At 35.4% G+C, this 23,514-nt stretch overlaps 1 protein-coding gene across 12 annotated transcripts in view; it reads left to right on the top strand.

The window, feature by feature from the left end:
* The window catches only part of PEX5L (peroxisomal biogenesis factor 5 like), a 228,479-nt gene that overhangs the window by 126,457 nt on the left and 78,508 nt on the right, over positions 1-23,514 (top strand). For 5 of the 12 annotated variants that reach the window (XM_040480840.1, XM_040480837.1, XM_040480843.1 and 2 more), the window contains 5 exons: positions 1,121-1,225; positions 9,753-9,864; positions 17,800-17,994; positions 21,737-21,860; positions 22,766-22,862. In XM_040480840.1, the coding sequence (XP_040336774.1) occupies positions 1,121-1,225; positions 9,753-9,864; positions 17,800-17,994; positions 21,737-21,860; positions 22,766-22,862 (633 nt within the window). Of the gene's footprint in view, positions 1-1,120; positions 1,226-3,209; positions 3,276-9,752; positions 9,865-17,799; positions 17,995-21,736; positions 21,861-22,765; positions 22,863-23,514 lie in introns of those variants that run through there. The other 7 variants (XM_040480841.1, XM_040480844.1, XM_040480838.1 and 4 more) reach the window with 4 other exon arrangements.

The raw sequence follows: 23,514 nt of genomic DNA, 5'->3' as shown, positions 1-23,514 counted from the left end.
AACAAACCCCCATATGTTCATTTTTGTATCTTTGCCTATGATATCTCTATATGCTACATTTGTATTTTAAGTAGATTTACAGCACAGATATTCATATGTGCTCTTAGTATAAAATTATTTTCTCTAGGGAAGCTTTGCCCAGAGACCTGAGAAAATGGACGTTTTGTTTTTAAAATGGTTAGAGATTATTTAATTTTTACATAGTATAAGATGTTTCTAATTGGGTTGGGAAGGTGATATTTTGTTTTGTTTTTTCCATTATGCCATATCTACTCTCAAAAACTTAATAGTCTGGTAAACTAAAATGACAGAAAGCCAGTATACCCCTTTACAGTCCCAAATTCTGCTTGTGGGAAACAAAAAATGTGGGGATATATATATACACACACACACACACACACACATATATCAGTGCCTCAGTTATCAACCATCCTTTATTTACACCTAGATTTATGGGATTCTCCAATTAAAAGACATTTCTAAACTTCTATTAAAATTCTTCAATCTCAAAAACATTGAGAATTGCAGACTTTTTCACCAAGGTCATATTATCTCCACAAAATACACAAGCTGGGTGAATTTCTGTGATGTTAAGCCACTGAAGAAGTTTTAGAAGTTTTATGACACTTTTACTCTTTTTATGCCCAATCCAATAAAAAATGACAGACTCTAGGGACCACCCAGCAAAACCCCTCTGTGGGAGTCAGACACTGATCCTAATCCCGATCTCAGATGCAGACTCTGTCATTCAAAACATTTAAGAATGTTATAGGAACAATTTGTAAATTAACATAATAGACAATCCATACTGTTTTTAAATCAATACTATAAAAATTATGTTCATGCCATGCAAATTGCTTTAAAAAATATTATACATATAAAATACTATGTTAAAATTAAATATGTCAGCTGTAAAGGTGAAAAAGTAGGTAACTAAAAGTTCACAAATAATCTTTTTTCAGATTTTGTGTGTTTTCTCCTCAGCCAAAAGCCTCAAGATTCACTTGCAGCAGCCTACCTCTTCATTTATGTTGGATTGCTCTTTAAACATTAGAATATCTTGTAATAATAAGTTAAAGATTTCTCCTGACACAAGTCATTGTTGATTTCACTGTTATAGGGAAAAGGCTCTAGGGCGGCAGATAAGGCTGTTGCCATGGTGATGAAGGAGATACCGAGGGAGGAGTCTGCTGAAGAAAAGCCCCTCCTTACTATGACATCACAGGTGGGCAGACCCATAGGGTTCCTGTAGGAAGCTGACATATGTTAATCTATCAGACATTGTGATTTCTAACTAGCAAAAAGAAAAAAAAAAAAACATTAACTTGAACCAATTTTTAAAAAACACAGTTTCAATGAAATAATTATACAATATAAAATGAAAACCAAAATTGCTAAAAAAGGAAAATTCCATCATTTAGTCATTTGTGGATATTAATGTTCATTACTCAACTTTAGTTTTAAAAAAATGTATGTGCAAGTAAACCATGTTGCTTCTTTATAAAGGAATCTTGTTAACAACTTTGGGAAAGAAATAACAATTAAGCTAATGGTACATTTGAACAACAACCAAAAAAAAAAAAAATCAAATTCCTGTGAATAAATACAAGTTCTATTGTATACATATGTCAGTTTACCAGTAGAATATCTAAATTTTCTTAAATGTTAAATATATTTATGTTGTGACTATGCATACTACATATATGTCTATACATATTTATGTGGATACCTAATTTACAGGAATGAGCCAGAAGTCCCTGAGTCCCCATGCAGAAAATGGCATTTGTGACCTTTCTTATACTTAGTGACCTTGAAAACAAAAATATCATCTCTATTATACACACATGAGAGCCATTTTCAGCATTTATTATTACAAGTATAGAAAAAAGTTTGCATTTGTATGCAAAGACACGCTGAGACTGTGAATCCTGTATGTCCTCAGGGACTTTTGAAACACCCTGTAAAATCCACATAAATATGTATAGTATACTCATCACCACTCTGTGGAACTATCAGTTTTAAATTTTTAAATGAAAAATATTTTTACTTGCATTTATCTTATAATTTAGATTAGATTGTTATCTTAAACATTTCTTTTTTCTGTAATGCAATAGTAAATGCAGTGATTCAGTTCCAATTATATGAACATGTCTAGAATTAGAAACATGTCCATTTACAGTCCTCATGAAAGGCATTTATATCAAAAGCTAAATTATGGCAACTTATTTTTAGAATATCATCAGATCACATCCCCAGCTGCTGCCAACATGTGTGGTTTTATTTTATTCTAAACACTGTGTTGTAAGTAATGGAAATCATAACAACATACAACAATCAAAATTGAATAATAAAAAAAATTATTAAAGATTCCTAGGACTTTGGGTTAAATTTTATATTGTGAGATTTTTACCCATAAAGAAGAGATGCTTCTTCCCAGTCACACATAGTGGTAGTTACAAAGAAATATGCTTTATATTTACCAACGTCTCCATTCTTTACTTAATTTACATAGTAAAACATGTACAGTTTTACATTGATCTCCTACCCTTTGTAGGATCCATGTCCAAAATACGCAGCTCAGAGTTCCTCAGGTAAATGCTAAGGGAGGTGAGAACTAGTTGGGAGTTCTTGGCTAACGACAGAGCCATATTCATCAGTAGAAGACCTATCCAGATTTGCCATTGGCATAGTTGTACTACAATATCATTTCAGATTATCACAGGTTAGGACAGGCCCCAGGACCTAAGATTCTTTCCCCCAAACCATGCAATGCTACGTGCTTTCCAGTAATCCCTTTCAAAGGTCCAAAATTACCATTATAACCTACACTTGAATTTAAAATTTAACACAAAATACATTTTTTATTTTTTTAATTTAGAAAAGAAATTGTGATTACCATTTTTTCATATTCAGAACATTTGTGTGTAGCAAGTTCCTTCTTTAATCCCTGTCTAATGTTTCATTAACTGTTTTTGAGGTTCTAGTTACAATTTTACTGCATGAAGATTATGTAATGCTTTCTTTGGTGCATCATATTCTTGTTGCATACTGGCTAGTTTATGAATCAGAAAACAGTTCTGATTCATAAAACGTAATGCATCTGTTGTGATGATAATTTTATGGAATTAATTTAGTGACAGCTATGATACAATTATTTCTCAGTCAAATACAGCTTTATTAGTTGACATACTTTTTCCACTATACACAAGTGGCTTCTTCCCTGCTATGCACCAGTGGCGTGCACAAGCCAAAAAGCAGCAGAATGATCTGAAAAAGTGAGTACTTCTCATAGCAACCATAGCATCCAATCCGTGTACCATACCACATTCTTACTTGTTATCCTGTGTGAATGTATTAGTGTCTTGAAATATGTCTGTCCAAGCATCCCCTGTATAGCCCCTTCTGACATAGTGCTACATACTACTGACTACATTGACTCATCTTCATCACTGGTATGTCAATGCCAGCTGCCCATTCATAGATTCCAGATGTGTCTGAAACTAATTGCTGCTCTCTCGATAATGTCCTTAGAGTAACCATAATTGGTAAAGTACAAAATAAGTTCTTGAAACACTGAGTCCTAACTTGTTTACTAACTGTTCAGTCAACAGGTTGTAAGTGTAGAATAGTTTTTATTGCAGCATTTTTTGTTTTTTGTGATTATTACAATCACTTTTAGAGAGATTTAACCAAACATAATCCAGTGAAGTCATTTATAGTACACTGAACAAATTGAACTAAAACGTGAGAGTTGGCCAGATGACCCGAATTCAGAAATTGCTAGGCCCTCTGAGAATTCCTCTTTTTGTTTACTTTCATTATTAATTCTGTATTAGCAAACAATATGTTAAGCACTTCATAGAAGCTCAGATTCATGCTGTCCTAGACTAACACTTGAAGTCAAGCAGTATGTAAACAAGTGTGCATTGATGAAAGGTTTGAAGAAAAAACAGCACGTCCTCAAGTCTTTGAGGGAAAGAGTTTCTCTAGACCTGTGCTGTCCAATACAGTAGCCACTAGCCATGTGTGGCTATTGAGTGTTTTGTGACTACCCATAATTGAGATGTGCTAAAAGTATAAAATACGCACCAGATTTTGAAGATTTTATTCAAAGAAAAGTAATATAAACTGTCGCATTAATAATGTTTATGTTGATTACGCGTTGAAATGATCAGTTTTTGGATACATTGGGCTAAATAAAATATATTATTAAATTTATTTCCTGTTTATTTTCAATGTTTTAAAAGCGGCTACCAGGAAATTTTTAATTAGCAAGTTCTCATTGTATTTCTATTGCACAGCACTCCTCTAGACTGTAATAGTATAAATTAATCCAATTTGAGGAAGAAGGAACAACTATATGCCAAAAGATTGCTTATATCATAGAAAAAATTATTATTCTTTATGAAAATGAAATTGTTAGCAAATATTTTTTCTCATAAGGAACCATCAGAAATTTCCATTTTAACCACATCCCATAGCACTTTTTTAAGCAAGATATCTATAGAGTGTAATATCTGAAAAGTGTGTGTTTCAGATCTCTTCTTGCTAAGAGAATTTTTTCTTCTTTTTTTTTTTTTTTTTTTTTTGGGCAAACTCAACCCTTGTTTTTCTATCTGTCCCCACTCCTGATACCTAGATACTGATATTATTTTTGTGTCTTATAAACATAAAAAGAATAATGTCCTTGATTGGAAAAAATGTTCTCAAGGCTGCTAAATATAGCATTGTTTGGGTTTCTATTACCAACTTGAAATAATTGCTTTATGTTCTCCTGCCTGCCTCAATGTTAGGACTACCCAAGCTGTAAACAGTAATATCTATTCATTTCCCCATGAACAGATTCACATTTTTTAAGTCTAACTATCCTGTCAGGAAAATATAGTCAGTTGGTTGACATTTAGATCAAGTCAAAGAGTTGCAAGTTATTACATGGTTATCCTTTACTGCGGTGGGGGGAGGAGGCAGAGCAGAACTATTAGTACGATTACTAGCTCACAAGAAATTACTTTGGTCGGGTGTGAGAGTTACCATGACAAAACTCTCAAAGTCTAAATATTTAAAGGATGCATCCTAATGATTTAATTAGTTGTCTTGGGGTTTCAGTGGATTGAGTCAGTTAACTTAGTTTTGACATGGTCACTATTTTGATGGGCACCACACAAATTTCTAAACTTGCATAGGACTAATAAAGCCATAAACAAGTAGTTCAATTATGAAATTATGAAAGAAAACCTGTTTTAAAATGACACATACTTTGCATCAACAATGTCACAAATAATAAATGAATTTTCAAAATGCAGAGATATACTTATTAAAATCATATTTATGTTTTTATATGAAACAAAACAATCTTAAATTTTTCAATTTTATTTAGATGAGGTAAGATACATGGTATATTATTACAAACATTTTAAATTAACAGTTCAAATATGAGATACTTGTAAACTGTTTTTTAACTTACTAACTTTAACGTTTGAACTTTTAAAATTACTAAGTACTAAAGTGTTTAAAAATAAAAACAACATTTTACTTTAAACTAAAACAACAGTTTGAGATCAACAATCTGAAGTGTAAAAATTATGGAATAATGGATTATTATCCTTTACAGACATTGTAAAATGTATTTTGGTCTGGTGTTAATTCTTGGTGATATAAATTATTACAAACTTTTATTTAGCTCTGTACTTTTTAATGAAATACCTAAGCAATATATTGTTCAAAGATAAATAAACATATTTAAGTCACAAAACAAACAATATAAACATACACTGGAGCTTAAGTAACAGGCAGTATTTAAAAGCAAAATACTTTCATCTTGGTTAAATATTCCCCTGTAGCTTAGATTACATAATAATTTAATTGTTAACACTGAAATTAGAGAAATCAAGTTGAACTAAGGCAAATGCATTTTTAGATAAAGTTTTCAAAGAGGCAATAATTTAGTAAAGCTGATATTATTGTCTGCATTCCATGCAATACTAAACACTGGATGTAAAATAAGAACCAATTTGATCCTGTGGTGGTTAATAGTTGACACATCAACTGACCAGTCTAAGCCATAAGTTAATTGAAGGCATTTGACAGAATATTTCATTCACAACCTATGATTATAAGGAAAGTATAAATGTTCAATAGTCTTTGTGAATTCTGGGTGACAAGGAAACCCCTACATGTAAGTGCACAGCTTTCTTACTTCTCCTCTTTCCTTTTGTTTCTATGTCCATTGACCATGTAAGGTTCTCCCTCAGAATCTTCAAATTTGAATCTTTGAATTAAAATCCCTGAGTGAGGGGCGCCTGGGTGGCTCAGTCGGTTTAAGCGCCCGACTCTTGATTTCGACTCAGATCATGATCTCACAATTGTGAGATCAAGTGCTGCTTCCAGTTCCATGGGTGGAGCCTGCTTAAGATTCTCTCTCTCCCTCTACCCCTCCCCTGCTTTCTCTCTCTCACTCTCTCAAAAAATAAATAAAATAATAAAATAAAACATAAAATATAAAATAAAATAAATAAATAAATTCCTGAGTGAGGTAGTAATGTTTTCTTGAAGTATCACTGGCCTCCCATTTGCACTGGGCCATGTCCTTCTTCCAAGAATGGCATGGGGCAGGCCTATGCCCTTATTTTTCTCATTAGGCATTCAAGCTTTGCATTCTTGACTGTTTGGTAAAAGCCTTGCATTTAGAAATGAACCTTTAGATAACTTTAAGTTTCCAAACATTTAAAAGGCATGACCCAGGGAGAAAATGGACTTAGATTCAATGGTTTAAAGCCTGCCAGGAACTTGGTAAACATTTCTGAGGACCACTGGCCTGTCTGTGAGTTGATCAAACCCAGTATGAAATTGGGGATGCCCATGTAATCATTCTTTTGTACAATTCACCATTCATTTAGACTGTAAATCAGTCAATGTTTATTAAACTGCTACTATGAGATACAAAAGTTAGTTGGATAAGGTCTCTAGCCTCAAAGAGGTCATAGTCTAGTAGGGGAAAAAACAGGTGAAACTAAAGTTATAAGACTGGGTAAAACATGGCAAGAAGGAGATGCTCTAAGAAGACACTCACTGCGTAGTGCTGAAGAAGGTTCCCAGACAATGTGCCAGTAATGGGATCCTGAAAGAGAAGTAAGAATCTCTGACCATTAGAAAGGCTTTGAAGTGTTTTAAATATTGAGAAGAGAAACAAAGGAGAATAAGAAATGAAAATTTTAAATGTAAACAAAGTAAGAAGACAAAGGCCCTAAAAACTAATGTAGTGGGTCATTTTAACTCAGATGTGATCATCTGATTAATCCAAATTGCAATTATTTTAACTCAATTATTTTAAAAAATGGAAACCTTTTGACTCACCTTTTATTATTTTTTAACATCAATATACTCTGTACTAAAATGATGAAATGAGGTAAGTTCATAAAGTATTTTTCAACTGAAGGAAGTAACTCTAGGAGAAAGTCAATAAGTCATATCCTACCAACGAATAAGGAGAGAATAGATTGGTCTACAATTTGGAAGCAAAGTTTAGAGGAACTCTTTGGGAGATTCAGTTCATTTTGCAAGTTTCCTTTAGGACCTAAAAGATTTATTCTCAGGTCACCATAGGAAAACCACAAATTTGTTTGAAAATGAGGAGGGGGCATATGAGAAGCTATTCTTATTTATACAAATACAAATAAAATAGGACTTAGTATGGCTAAAATAATGATTCCCAAATTCATCCAACTGAAGATGCAGTTCAAAATTGGACAGTTTGAGGTAGATATTTTTACATCCTCAGTTTCTGCAAAGTCACTGTCCCATTTGGTAGGCATTTATTGATCCCCTCGTACATGAAAACATTCTATTAGAAGTAGTGAAGGATATAAGTATGAGTAAGACATAGCCTCTGACCTCAGAACTTATAAGAAAAGATTTCATGATATTTCTTGTTTCATCTTCCCTATCTCCAGCAAAACCAAAAAACTTTCAATTCCTAAATTACCTTCCCATGATATCTGAAATCTGGCCCTTTATCCTCTTCACCCCAGAGACCTGCCACCATCCCCCACTCCACCCCCAGAATTTCCCAACAGTTAAACTGTGCCCCATTTTGAAAAACACAGACTCAGAAAGTAGTTTGTTATTTCCTTTTTGATTTGTATCTATGCAAGAAAGCCACAGGAACAGCTCAGTTATGGAAATTAGGCAGATGTAACAACTCCATCAGTCTGGGTTTGATGTGTGCTCAGAAACAAGACAGTAGATGTGGAAGAAACACAGACCTTATGAGGCAGAGGAGAAGCCATACCTCAGTCCTGGACGCCATAGGGTCTCTCTGAACAGCCTCCTCTTTGGTATTTCTTTATTCCTATGTTGAGAAAAGTCTGAGAACGCTAGAAGTACTTTCTCCAGAAAATAAGTCTGAGGTTTCATGAAGAGAGAGGCTCCAAAAAAATATTATCTTTGATAGATAGACTTACCTAAAAGGATAAGCCCTCTCAACTGCCTTTTCCTTTGTTTTTCCATTTAGACATTTTTATGTGGACAAAAGCCTTTCTAGAAATATTTTTATCAAATTAAGACTATAATTTTTAATGTTTACATCTAAAAGTACCTACAGAAATCTAACTCCCTGGTCGTCTAAAACCATAGTTAATCCAGGCCCATTTCACACATTTACTCACAGAGCTGTGATATAAGAATTATTATTAGTCCCTGTTTACAAAGGAATTTATATCTAAAATGAAGAAAAAAATAAAGAAAATAAGACTTCATCTTTGTTTTATGTGTCTCTGAAAATGCAGACTTGCAAATCAGTATTTAAAAATCTAGAGGTTTTTAGGCACATCTTGTTCTTAAGTAGAAAACTGGATGGTTATGTCCATTTTAAGATAGGCCAATATAAAAACTCCTGAAAAACGAAAACAGTTAATTTAGGAATTAACCACTTTAATGTCATGATTATATTTCTTCTCTTAACCATGGAAGCAGAACTTAAGGAAGTCTGGATTCTAAGAGGTGCAGAATAACTGAAAGTTAATAATTGGCTGCCACTGCTAATTAGAGACCAACTAAAAATCAAACTGAAGGACTTCTAAAATTAGAGAGCAAGCCAATGGGAAAATACAATTGAATTGACAGAAATCTATTTTACATATAGATTTTCAGAAACATATCCACTGGATACCTATATAGTTAATATAACAATATTTTCTACTCTCCCAAAATAATGTTTGTTATGCTCTACAAAAGCATCCCAAGGAAATGTAAGAAGGATATGTGCCCATAGATGTCTTGAGTTTTTTTTAGAGAGAGAGAAAAGAACTTTTATCCACACACATACAGATCTCTGTGTGCTTATCACATAATACTGATGGCCCATCCTAAACAGAATGTGTCACCTCAAAGTCTGGGGCCAGTATATCAGGTCTCAGTAGTGTTTTGTCCAAGTGAAGAGTGGGATTGGTCCTTAGGAACTGTGATTCATTAGGTGTCATTTTCCACATACTGAAATTAGAATTTTAAAACAGTACTAGGAGAAAAAAAAGGCTTGAGCTTTAAAAACTGAAATTGGCTGCATCCAACATATGTTGACAGTGCTAAAAGGCTCATTCCCCATCCCTTGATATCTTTTTTCTTTCTTGCCCTTACCTATTTATTTATTTATTTATTTATAAGCTTGCTATTCTCATTTTGTTGCAAGGCTGCATTTTAATTCATCTGATTCTGCAGTGTAACAAAGCCCTTTGATACCTGTGTTCATCTGTTCTCAGCTGGTGAATGAACAGCAAGAAAGCAGACCCCTCTTGAGTCCCTCCATCGATGACTTTCTTTGTGAAACCAAATCGGAGGCAATAGCAAGGCCAGTAACGTCCAACACAGCCGGTAATTCTTTCACTTTTAACTGATCCTCAAGTAGAGCTAATTTTAACTATAGTGAAATGCATATTTTATTTCTATAATGCATTTTAAGTAGAATAATGTTTGCAACCAATGAAAGCTTAGAATATATACTATTCAACATAAAATGGTAAATCACTCTGTAATATAAAAGAAACTGCAATGTATATTACCCAACCAATTTTGCTGAATATTAGCAAATGAATCTTTTCTGTGCAGATTTACATCTTTGCATCTCAAGTCACATTACAAGGAATCTTTAAAACAAAAGCATCTATTTCAGAGTAAGGTTTTAAAGTTGTGGCTGGAAATATTTTGTATGACAAAAGTCCAAAAATGTAGGAAGCCCCTTCAAGTGGATTGAAATGACAAAATTAAAAGTCCTAGAGACTTGAAATGTTGAAGAGCCGATTTCATTTTTCTGTCATGTAAATGTGTTACTGGTTTCCTCTTACAATGATTTCTTTGCATATTCTTCTGGAATTAAAACATACCCAAACAGTGAACTATCATCTGTGTAGGCACATACATATAGGCACTAATAAGTATTCATCCAATGAGTGGATGCAGGATCCCACTGGTATGAATCACATCTCCTCTAGTACCCTCTGCATTTGCCAATTTTCACTGATGCTAAAACTAAGTCACTTAGTTAGGGCCCACCCCGAGGGAGCTACATAAGATGTGACGCAAAAGCTACTTTTCACCTTCTGTATCAGAGACAGCCTTTCTGCATTGATTTTATTCAGTCACCACTCACGTTCAAAGGCATCTTGTTCAAATAAGGACGAAAAAATGATGTTCAGAATCAAAGAACAAAAGCTATGTTAGATTGCAGGAAAGAATTTAATGGAGAAAGGAGAGAACAGTCACGTGCTGCCTTGTTAAATGCATCCATTTCCCAATCATGTCCTCAGCTTGCTGTTTCCTGGTATATTTTCATTATACTTTTAGGTAAGTGAAGAAAATCACAAGTGAAGGAAATTGTGGGGTTTTTAAATGCTAAAAATTACAACGGCAAAAGTTAACACAAGATAGAAGCTTTATGCAGGAGTATAGTCTACAGTGTCTGGAGTCACAGTTCACAATGTCAAAACCCAGCTGTTCCGCTTAGCAGCTCTTGTCCTTGGGAAAGTTGCTTAACTAAGTCTGTTTCCTCATCTATAATGGTAACATCTCATAGGTTACTTGGGAAGATTAAATGAAGCAATCTACGTAAGAGCTTAATACCATGTAAGCTCTAACAGATGTTACCATTACTGTTAGGTAATGGTTAGGAATGTTAGGAATGTTAGGAAAACAGTATACCTGATGCTTCTCTGTTGAAATGCATTAACTTTCTTTATATCACACCAAAGCAATCATTTTCTAAATTCAACTATCACTTTGAGTAATCAAGCAAATAAAATTATACTTGGTACATTTAAGCAGGAAATTAATAAGTTCAGATTTTACCTGATCAAATTTATCCTTCTTATCTATGAAACTAGAGCTCATTCCTCCAAAACTGGAGAGGAGCTTTGTGTCTTTCATTTCAGGAAAATCCATGAGAATTGGATGCACTGAGAAGTTCCCATTGTTCTTTTAAAAAAAAAAAAAAAAAAAAAAAACTGCAAAGGATAGAGTTCTCAGATCTTGATTCCAGTACCTTATGCACTTTCCAACTCCCACTAATGCTAAAATTAAGTCACTTAGGAAGGGCCCACCAGAGACAGCAACATAATACTTGATTCAAAAGGCACTTTCACTTTGATTTTTCCAACATATGAAAGAGATATATGAAATATTGGAGAAAAAATTCAAAAGAAGATGTAATTTCTTACGATTGCAATACTACAATATTGCCTTCTGTATACGTTTTCTAGACTTTCATGACAAGATACCACAAATTGAGTGGATTGAACAACAGAAATTTATTGTTTTGTAATTCTGGGAACTAGAAAACCAAAATTAAGGTATCAACAGGGCCACTCTCTCTCTAAATGTCCTCAGGAAGAAACTGTCCTGGGAAGGACAGAAAGGAAAAAACTTTCCTTTGCTGGTAGTTCATTGGCTTGTGACAGCATAATTGTAATCTTCACATGACATTCTTCCTGTGTGCATGTCTTCCTGTGTTTGTGTCTGTCTCTGTATCCAAATTTCCCTTTTTCATAAGAACACCAGCCATATTGGATTCAGCACCTCTTCTACTACAATATGACTCGTCTTAACTAATTATATTTCCAACAACCCTATTTCCAAATAAAGTCACATTCCAAGGCACTAGGGGTTAAGACTTCAACATATGAGTTTTTTTACGGGGACAGTTCAATCCACGGCACCCTCCAAAGTAGGGGTTCAAGAATAATGGTATTTTGAGATTGTGAGGTTTTCTTCTCTTGTCCTCATCACTCAGTGCATCTGGGTCACACAGATTTTTATCCTGAAGGAATACTCTTATTTGATAGTGTGTTTTTTTAATCTTAAAAGTATATCTCAAGGAGGAAACTCCGTATTTTTTTAATGCCTAAGAAATATACTTTTTTCTTAAATGTTATAGAACGTACTATTGATACCTCAATATGGAACATTATACATCTCTAAACGGGAAAAATTTTAGCATACAAACACTTTGGAAAGAATTCCAACCTGGTCCAATAATTTTATAGCTAAGGTTTCTGGGGAAAATATATAGTTACTATTTTCTGTCTAAATTTTTAATAAAAAAATAATTTGAAATAGAATATTGTTATTTTATAGAATCTATGAAAGTACATTGACAAATCAGGACAGTCTTTGAACATTGTCTGTTACACCCCAGGTATTATGTATATCTTTATGCTTAAGGAATGTATATTAAACAATCTTGGAGTAAAATATGGAAGAAAACCTGCTTCTAGTTTATACCAAGTCCGTCAAGAAGACTAAGAGAGTCACTTATACCTGGCATTTTCTTCCAATAAAAAATAAAGTGTGCCACCACCTTGACATTTACTTAAATATTTAAAGAACATAGTTCTTATATAAATTAGCATAAAATAAACAATATAGGAAATATTTATCTCTTCCAAATGTCACTCAAATGATAGGATTTTTTCCTCTACTGATCTTAAAAGAACATGTCAGTCTTCTGTCTCATAGAAGTTCTAAGTTATAATCTTTTTCTAAAGCATTGAATTATCTTTTTTACTTTCTGCTTGTTTCTACTTGTTCTGCTTGTTTAGGATTAACTTCTTGTCATCCAATAATGATAATATCAAGCTGATCAAATAAAGATGTTTTTAATTTTGTTGTCATTAATACCCCAAATTATCTTTAATTCATCTGTAATCTAGATGGTATCTAATTCCTTGACCCTCTCAAACTGTATCACTACATGGTAGGTAAGGTAAGATCATTACTAATATCCTTGATTTTAAAATGACAAATAAATACATATTGTCACAGATGCAAATATCAAATGTTCAGAAAGTAACTAGACAATGGATATTTTAAGACCATGATTACATTATAGAACAACTATTTACTCTAAAATTTGCAAAACTAACTTGTTGGTCTATAATCTCCCAAAAAACCCAACATATGTCAAAGTGCAGGAAAGATTCTTTTCTAAAGACCAAGAAAAACAGGGGGTCCTTGGTTTGCATTTATCGATGTGCATAATCTAAAAAAATTTTATCCCCAAACTTGAGCCATTAGTTGGATACCATAGGAGAAACATTTTTCATGATTTAAAAAAAATAATTTCAACTCCTTATATAGGACCTGTGTACCTGTATAAGTGACCCATATGTATAAGGGAAGAGCCACCCTTAAAGTTCACACTCATGTCACAGCCACCCAATTGAATATTTTAATTGCAAAGTTAGTGTAATATTTACAAAATACATTTCTCTGAAGCCCAAGTAGCTGTGAACCCAATGGCATGCCTCTTGAGAGAACTTAGAAATGTAGGAAGTAGCTCTAATTACATATTCAGATAAAATAAGCAAAAATTTGTTGAATTATTTAAGTCCATTTTATCTATTTGATGTCACTGGCAAAATTATTCCTAAAGGACTTTGTAGCCACTATACTAAAGAATACCATGTTTCTAGAATAACTGAGTAGCTTACAAAACAGAACAGAGATCTCATCAGCTCCTTGTGGCACATTCTGTGGCTACACCAATCAGGGTTGTTTCATGATCTGCTCTCTCTAACCACTCCATGTAGATTTATTCCTTAAGAGAAATACACTAGAAATCTGAGCCTCATTATACTGTAGTAGTGTAAATAGCATTGTGCTTACCATCAAAGTATCAAATCAGAGCTTCATAATAGGTGCTATTTCATTCTAACTGTTTTAAGCAGCCTCACCTCCCACAGCCCAAGTAATCTAGCATTCATAAACATCTTCAGTGCCCTGTAGGAGCCTTGCAGTTCAATACGTTGTGATCTTCAATTAGGTATCCTTGAGATAAATGGAAACAAGTGCTTACATAGCATCTTACATCTTACATCTTCAGGAAATTCTATCCAATGAAACTAGGTGATTTAAAAAAGAAGAAGTAGGGGTGCCTGGGTGGCTCAGTCGGTTAAGCATCCAACTTCGGCTCAGGTCACGATCTCACAGTTAGTGGGTTTGAGCCTCGCATTGGGCTCTGTGCTGACAGCTCGGAGCCTGGACCTTGCTTCTGATTCTGTGTCTCCCTCTCTCTTTGCCCCTCCCCTGCTCATGCTGTCTGTCTCTGTCTCTCAAAAATAAATAAGTGTAAAAAAAAATTTTTTTAAAAAGAAGCAGTTTTTGAGATTACCAACTATTTAAATTCTGCCTCAGACTACCCAAACTGCCAGATTGGGAATAACCAAAAAAATAATCAAAGCCACACCAATATTTCTTCCAGGTTCAGATAAAGTGTAGTGAGGAGTGGTAACAAACACATGCTTGGGAGTGACAGGGCCTGTGTTTGCATCCTGGCATGGACACTGATCTACAAGCTGTATTAGTTTCCTATTGCTGCTGTAACAAATTATCACAAATTCAGTTGCTTAAAAACAACACCAGTTTATTGTCCTATAATCCTGTCAGTCAGCAGTCCTAAAATCAAGGTTTCGGCAGAGCCACATTCCTTCTGGAGGCTCTAAAGGAGAATTTGTCTCCCTGCCTTTTCCAGCTTCTGAAAGTACCTTGAATCCCTTGGCTTGTGGCCACTTCCTCCATCTCCAAAGCCAGCAACGTAGCATTTTTAAGTCTATTAGTTTCTCTCTCTCTCTCTCTCTCTTTCTCTCTCTCTCTCTCACACATAAACATATACACACATTTTCACATCCACTGTAAGAGGTGGTTATCTTCATTTAGACACACAGATTCTGGAACTCAAACTTTAATGTGTCTAAGAGAATCTTTAAAATCCGGTTACAAAAATCAGCAGAACAATACCTCCTTCCATGCCAAGGTATGCCTCCTTCGAAGCCCAGATGGAACAGTGAGACCCTTATTTCAAAACTGTTAACTAAAGTGCATGTGCATGCAACACACTCACACACACGTACACACACACACACACACACACACACACACACACACTTGCTAAAATGCACTTGTCTTCCTCCAGAAAGCAAAAGGCTGCATCCATCCTGTATGCTTTTGAAATTGTAGTCCCCAGGGACTCTCTCAGCTTCAAAGCTTACCATTCAACCTCCAAGCCACCCCCTTCATCAAGTGGGTAACAAATAAGGCCTTTTGTGTGTGCCAAGCATTTGTTTCATGTTTGCTGGGAAAAGAACAAAGGAACACAGAGCTCAGAACCAACACAGGAAGTGCTCAGGCCAGTTTGGAGAGGGAAAGAATGTTACTGAGCAAATTTTGAATTTGCGGTTCACTCTTTTAGTAATTCATTTGTTCTGAATGGTGAGAAGCAGACATAGAATTAAATTAATACTCCATCAGTTATTATTCCATAATAAATATACTTCCTATATACAAGTAGACAAGTCCTATATAATTTACTGCTAAAAGAAGTGTAGGAGCAAGTGACTAATTCCTAATTGTTTGTACAATTAGTAAAAAGACATATATGGCATTCCCGAGACTGTTACCCACTTCCTTCCTTCTGTTATAAGGAAATTTTGGTAGGTCTAGAATCTCTGCCAACATAATAGTGGCCTGGAAATTTCTGTTTAAACATTCAAAGAATATGAAATGTGTTACATCCTAGTCTATGTTGGCCGCTTGCCATGTTTAAATTTGAAACACCAAGCCAGGCGGCTTACCTCTAAAAGCCACTTCTTTCTCCTCACGTTGAGGTTCTTGCTAGCCACATAACACTTCTCATATTTCAGAGCATCTTAGTATTGGAAGGGGGTTCCCATCTCCTCCGGAAGACTCAGAGGAGATAAGCTGATGCTCTCAGGCCATTTTATGATAAATTTACTTCATAGCATCCTCTGTAACCAATATCTTTGTCTCATTCTCTGTTTTATTCCCAGTGATGTTCCCCCTTTCTGTCAGCATATGGATCTGCTTCTTGCCCAAAATAGAAAAACAACAGGGAGAATAGGAGGAGATTAACAAAAAGAAAAGCATCACAAATTGGCCACCAAAGAACGGAAATAACATTTGTTGAGTACCTATTGTATGCCTAGCACTTCACATATTCAATATACAAATTAGATGAGTTAATCTTCACATCTTATCTAAAAGATAGACTTATTAATTCTGCATTTTTCAGAGGAGGAAACTGAAGCTCAGAGAAGTCAAGAAACTTACTCCAAGTCACACAGCTAAGCAGTGGTAGAGTCAGGTCTTCCCACTTCACCATTAACATCCCATCACTGTGATTTGTAATTGAAATCAGAAACTGAGAATTTCTCAATTCTGTATTGAGAATACAGCTTGACAAACTATCCTAAGGACGCTATAGGGGTGGTTAGCTCATGAGGACAGTGGTACTAAAGAAACCCAGGTTGTGAGTTCAACTGAGGTCTGACCCACGTTGAGTGCAAGGGGGGAGCAGATGGAAGAATGTTGAGATATCCACAAAAATCCATTCCCTACCAGGAGGACCTGCTGGGAGATCAAAGAAAAGGAGTGGTTCAGTCATAGTTGTAGACAGTGCCAGAAAGGGCTAACACAAGGATTTCTCTGTCACTTTGATGACTTTCCTAAACTAGCTGGGGGTAAAGTGATTCCAGGCCAGAAGTCAGCCTCTTCCGGTACCTGAGCTGGTAGAGAGGCAGGACTGGAGGGACCTTCCCTAATTGTAATTTTCCATTTCTCACAATGAGCTACTCAAACCCTGGTTACTTGCACTGTAAGAGAGAGGAGGATAAAGAGTCACAAAGCTTGCCTTTTTAATTCTCATTTGCCTAGTTTGCATCTGAACAAATGATTATTTCTGTCTTCATTAGAGTATTTAATACAATGTAATCAACCTGCTGGGAAGTTAAAGTGTAGCCCTTCTATGCCTTGTTATGTTGAAATTTAAATTTGCATATTAAACAGCAAAGGCATAACATGTGTACCTATTCATCAACTATGGATTATAAGATACTTCTCTAGTGTGAGCCCAAACAGCAAGCCTTCTCTGATTGAACTGCTTAATTAAATAAAAAGTGATTAATAACATTCCTTTATATCCTATATGCTTTAGTAGTTTGAAGTTTAAACACAAAGACATTTAAAAAGTTTTCCAAATCTTCCTCATAACTGTTTTGCAAACTTTCATCCCTGGTAAAGCTGGTCTAAGTCCTATTTTGTGGGTTTGTACTGAGCCAAGTAAAGGAGAACACACTGCAAACTTTCCAGTCTAAACACAGACCATCTTTACAAATCAACGGTCATCTAACTTAATTTCATACTTCTGACCATAATATTCTTCTGCACCCAACTGAATCCTATTTTTAAAAATAATTTCAGAGCAGTGAGTGGGCTTATCTTAACCTCTTCCATCTTTGATAGTATTGACCACAGGCTTAGACCTCCTTGACCTGAGTGAACCCGTCTCTCAAACCCAAACCAAAGCCAAGAAGTTGGAGGCCTCATCGAAAACCTCATCCCTCAAGAAAAAGGCTGATGGATCTGAACTCATCAGTGCGGATGCTGAGCAGAGAGGCCAGCCTCTCCGAGGCCCGGAGACTTCATCCTTAGATTTAGGTAAGGTAATAGCATGTGTCGCCTGCTGCTTGCCCCTGCCTTAATACAAGGAAATTCCACAAATGACATTAAAACCATGGGAAAGGAGTAGAAAAGATTAATTCCATGTAGGAAATGGGCAGCACACACTTTTGTTCTTGGATTAAATAGCAGTTGGGGCATTCAATTTTGCATAACTGATATGGATTCATTTATTTATTCAACCCACATGTGTTGAATTCTTGATAGATGGCAGGTGCCATATGAGGCATTGGAGTTACAAGTAAGAATAACACATGAATCTTGCTCTCTAGGAGAATTTAGTCTAGATTGGGAGGTAGCCAGTTGAGAGAGAGAGAAAACAACTTTAACACAAGGTCCAGGAACAGCCAGCCAGAACATGTAACATGCATGGGGATGTATCTGATACAATAATAACAGCTACCATTTATTGATGGCTTATAATGTCCAGGACTATGCTTGAATGATTTACATGTATTAGCCCATTAATTCATCATAACTCTGTAATAAGTGAGGAACCAGGTTTTCAAATTTAAATAATCTGCCCAAGATCTCAATATAAGAAAGAGCTAGAATTTGAGCCTAGTTCTGATTAATGTCAAAGCCCATCCTGTTTTCTACTGTCCATCTTCCTGAAAAAGGAAAGCTTAACTCATCTCATGCAACCAGTCAAATTAAGGTCTGCTTTATCAGGAGAAAGCAAAATGACAAGTATTTCAGAACATGTCCCCTCTCCCCTGCCATGTCCCTCTCTGAGGCCTTTGTCTTTGGAGAAAAACTTTATAAGTATCTCCAGTACTTCCTCACTATCCATGTGTTCTAGGTTTAGTCAGTTGTACAAATGAATAAATGAAATTTACACACTTATTTAAGCATATATTAAGTTCATAACACTATAACACAACAAACTTAAAAATGAGACTTTTATGTCTCTGCTTTTAAGAAGATGTTCTGTGGGGCACCTGGGTGGCGCAGTCGGTTGAGCGTCCGACTTCAGCTCAGGTCACAATCTTGCGGTCCGTGAGTTCGAGCCCCGCGTCGGGCTCTGGGCTGATGGCTCAGAGCCTGGAGCCTGCTTCCGATTCTGTGTCTCCTTCTCTCTCTGCCCCTACCCCCTTCATGCTCTGTCTCTCTCTGTCTCAAAAATAAATAAACGTTAAAAAAATTTTTTTAAAAAGAAGATGTTCTGTGAAGAAGTCATAAAAATACTTAACTATGGAGGACATTGACTACCTCCTACCTTTCTATAAATTAAACCTATCTTTCTATAAATTAAAAAACTGGACCCCAAGGCTGTTTAAGTGATTTATTTACAGTCACACACTTATTAATGAAAATGAACCCAGCCAAGTTCTTTAACTGTAAGAATTAAACCACAGGGAAAAAAATTGTTCTAGCATTCTCTTGACTTTCTCCATTGCATCTTTACTTTCTCTTCCCATTATTAATTCACTCCTTTGATGAACTTAATCAGTTTATACAAAACCTGTGAAAAGTGTTCCACTTTCTTCTCACCTCCTTTTAACAGTGAGTCTCGGGGCGCCTGGGTGGCTCAGTCGGTTGGGCATCCCACTTCAGCTCAGGTTATGATCTCACGGTTCGTGAGTTCGAGCCCCGCGTCAGGCTCTGTGCTGACAGCTCAGAGCCTGGAGCCTGTTTCAGATTCTGTGTCTCCCTCTCTCTCTGACCCTCCCCCGTTCATGCTCTGTCTCTCTCTGTCTCAAAAATAAATAAAAAACTTTAAAAAAAAAGTGAGGCTCATCTCTTTAAACAGATTTTTTTTCATTTTTTTTCATTTATTTCTTTTTTTTTTTTTTAATTTACATCCAAGTTAGCATATAGTGCAACAATGATTTCAGGAGTAGATTCCTTAATGCCCCTTACCCATTCAGCCCATCCCCCCTCCCACAACCTCTTCACCAACCCTCTGTTTGATCTCTATATTTAAGAGTCTCTTATGTTTTGTCCCCTTCCCTGTTTTTATATTATTTTTGCTTACCTTCCCTTAAATTCATCTGTTTTGTATCTTAAAGTCCTCATATGAGTGAAGTCATATATTTGTCTTTCTCTGACTGACTAATTTCGCTTAGCATAATACCCTCCAGTTCCATCCACGTAGTTGCAAATGGCAAGATTTCATTCTTTTTGATTGCCGAGTAATACTCCACTGTATATATATATACCACATCTTCCTGGATATTTGGGCTCTTTCCATATTTTGGCTATTGTTGATAGTGCTACTATAAACATGGGGGTGCATGTGCCCCTTTGAAACAGCACACCTATATCCCTTGGATAAATACCTAGTAGTGCAATTGCTGGGTGGTAGGGTAGTTCTATTTTTAATTTTTTGAGGAACCTCCATACTGTTTTCCAGAGTGGCTGCACCAGTTTGCATTCCCACCAGCAGTGCAAAAGAGATCCTCTTTCTCTGCATCCTCATCAACATCTGTTTTTCCTGAATTGTTAATGTTAGCCATTCTGACAGGTGTGAAGTGGTATCTCATTGTGGTTTCCATTTGTATTTTCCTGATGATGAGTCACGTTGAGCATTTTTTCATGTGTCTGTCAGCTGTCTGGATGTCTTTGGAGAAGTGTCTATTCATGTCTTTTGCCCATTTCTTCACTGGATTCTTTGTTTTTTGGGTGTTGAGTTTGATAAGTTCTTTATAGATTTTGGATATTACCCTTTGGTCTGATATGTCGTTTGCAAATATCTTCTCCCATTTCATCAGTTGCCTTTTAGTTTTGCTGATTGTTTCCTTCACTGTGCAGAAGCTTTTTATTTTGTTGAGGTCCCAATAGTTCACTTTTGCTTTTGTTTCCCTTGCTTCTGGAGACGTGTTGAGTAAGAAGTTGCTATGGCCATGGTCAAAGAAGTTTTTGCCTGCTTTCTCCTCTAGGATTTTGATGGCTTCCTGTCTTACATTTGGGTCTTTCATTCATTTTGAGTTTATTTTTGCGTATGGTGTAAGAAAGTGGTCCAGGTTCATTTTTCTGCATGTCGCTGTCAAGTTTTCCCAGCACCATTTGCTGAAGAGATTGTCTTTATTCCATTGGATATTCTTTCCTGCTTTGTCAAAGATTAGTTAGCCATACGTTTGTGGGTCCATTTCTGGGTTCTGTATTCTGTTGATTGATCTGAGTGTGTTTTTGTGCCAGCACCATTCTGTCTTGATGATTACAGGTTTGTAATACATCTTGAAGTTCGGGATTGTGTTGCCTCCAGCTTTGGTTTTCTTTTTTAAGATTGCTTTGGCTATTTGGGGTCTTTTCTGGTTCCATACAAATTTTAGGATTGTTTGTTCTAGCTCTGTGAAGAATGCTGGTGTTATTTTGATAGGGATGGCATAAACAGAATTTCTTTTTATAAACATGCCAGAAGTGTCTCAAAGTCACCTCCTTAGCTAGAGGCAGGTAGGATAGTACTCCATATGTTCATTCCATGGGGGTTCCATGGACTCACACACAGAATTCAGAATGCACACAGCTCTTGAAACAAATTCAGGTAAAAGAACTTGATTGTTTAACTATAAGTAAACCAATGTTTCTTAATGGGTCTCATTTCTATTTAGCTGCACATGTTTTAATTAATTTTCATGCAACCTTAAAACACTGGTCTTAGGTTTAGGAGCATCAGTTGAGTGAAGTTCACTTGTATAAAACTTCTTAATCTTGATCTCTCTTCTGTCTGTATCTCATATTCCACTGTCCTTTTACCCCTTTCCCATCTCCTTCATAGACATTCAAACACAACTGGAAAAATGGGATGATGTTAAGTTTCATGGAGATCGAAATAGCAAGGGGCATCCAATGGCAGAAAGAAAATCATGCTCTTCTAGAACTGGATCAAAGGAACTCTTATGGTAAGATATTGTAATATCAGAAAATAGCTATTGATGTGTCAACTGTATGGGTATTTCTCCTATGTACTGAAATAGGCAATGAGTTAAATCAATCCAAATACTTGGTGCCATGTATAACCCCCTATGTTTCAATGTTAGTTATCATAGCTTCTAAAACTAAGTATTAAATCTGAATTGTCAAAAATTCAACCAATAATGACTTTGGTAGATTCATAACCAGTATTCAATATTTCTTTAATATTTGTTGATATTTTCTGAATGTGTAACTGAGCCGATCAATAAAAATAGGTTTATGTATGTATGCACATATGTGTGCATATTCAATATATTACATGAATGGCAGTTAAATTAAATGTTTCTGGTTATACAGGTAACCTTTTCTGACTATCTTAATCATCATTGTCAGATAATACACTAATTAAGAACAATCTGTGGATGCTCATGAGAAAAATTGGCCACCTGAATTTTACCATGTTTTTAAGCCTTCCTGAAGGGCAACATGTTTCAGTCTCCTGTTGCCCCTTGCACATCTCCATTTATGGTGACATTTCAAATTCTGTGTAAAGATCAAATCACACCTGGGTCACTGTGAGACACTCCCCTCCCAAAACACTTTTAATAAAGCAGAACTGTTTGTAAGAAAAATGGGATTGCGTTTATTTACTTTTTGTACATAATTGAACTGAATTCTAAATCAATCAGATTTAGATTATGCCTAGCACACTGCAGCCACTTAAACTTCAAACGTGGTTGTGTAAAATTATATAAAAACTCTCTTTTTCATCAAAACTCTGATGAGAGCTTTGTTATCATGACTCTCAATGATCCAAATTAACTCAGTTTCTTGACTGTCTTCCTAGTTGAATTTGTTTCTTGATGTAATCTCCTTTTTTCATCCCCTCTAGGTCCTCAGAACACAGATCTCAACCAGAACTAAGTGGTGGGAAAAGCGCCCTGAACTCTGAGTCGGCTTCAGAATTGGAATTAGTGCCTCCAACACAGGTCACAAAGCTGATTCTTTAATCCACCCACCTTTTCTAATAGATAATTTATATCATAAATATTTTATTTAAATTTTCCCCAAAAAAAGTTTGAAGTATTTTTTTCTGTATTTCATATGCTTTCTCAGTAATCTGGCTCAAAGCTTGAGACAACTAATGATATATGTGTCTATTTGGCTGGAACATGTCTCAACGAATTCACTATATATTTAGCACTTTTTCTTTGTTCTACCATTTACTTTTCCATCGTTTTGCAATATAAAATCTCTTCTACTCCAGTATTAGCAAAATTTATATAACAAAACACAAAAAAGAGGAACTGACCTATTGACTCTTCATTCACATGTATGCCCTGTGGACCAAGGTACTTACATATCGGGATCCTGACTGTCACATTAAAGTAAATTTCATGTTGAAGAATTAATAATTATAGTATTAGCAGTAATTATAATAGTAAGAGCTACCATTTGTGAATGCCCACTAAGTATTAGGAACTTTACTATGTGCTTTTAATATGTTACATCCAATACTCAAATAATCCTATGAATTGTTATTAGCCTCATTTTAAGGATCCTTTAAAGAGTCTTGGTAAAGTCAAAATCCTTTTTCTGAGACACCCAACTAGTCACTGATGGAAGTATGGTATGAACCAG

The sequence above is a fragment of the Herpailurus yagouaroundi genome, unplaced genomic scaffold (assembly GCF_014898765.1).
Source record: "Herpailurus yagouaroundi ecotype Mexico unplaced genomic scaffold, PumYag 159, whole genome shotgun sequence".
NCBI lineage: Eukaryota > Metazoa > Chordata > Mammalia > Carnivora > Felidae > Herpailurus > Herpailurus yagouaroundi.
Note: the sequence above shows the minus strand (reverse complement) of the source record. Positions and strands in the feature narration are given on the sequence as shown.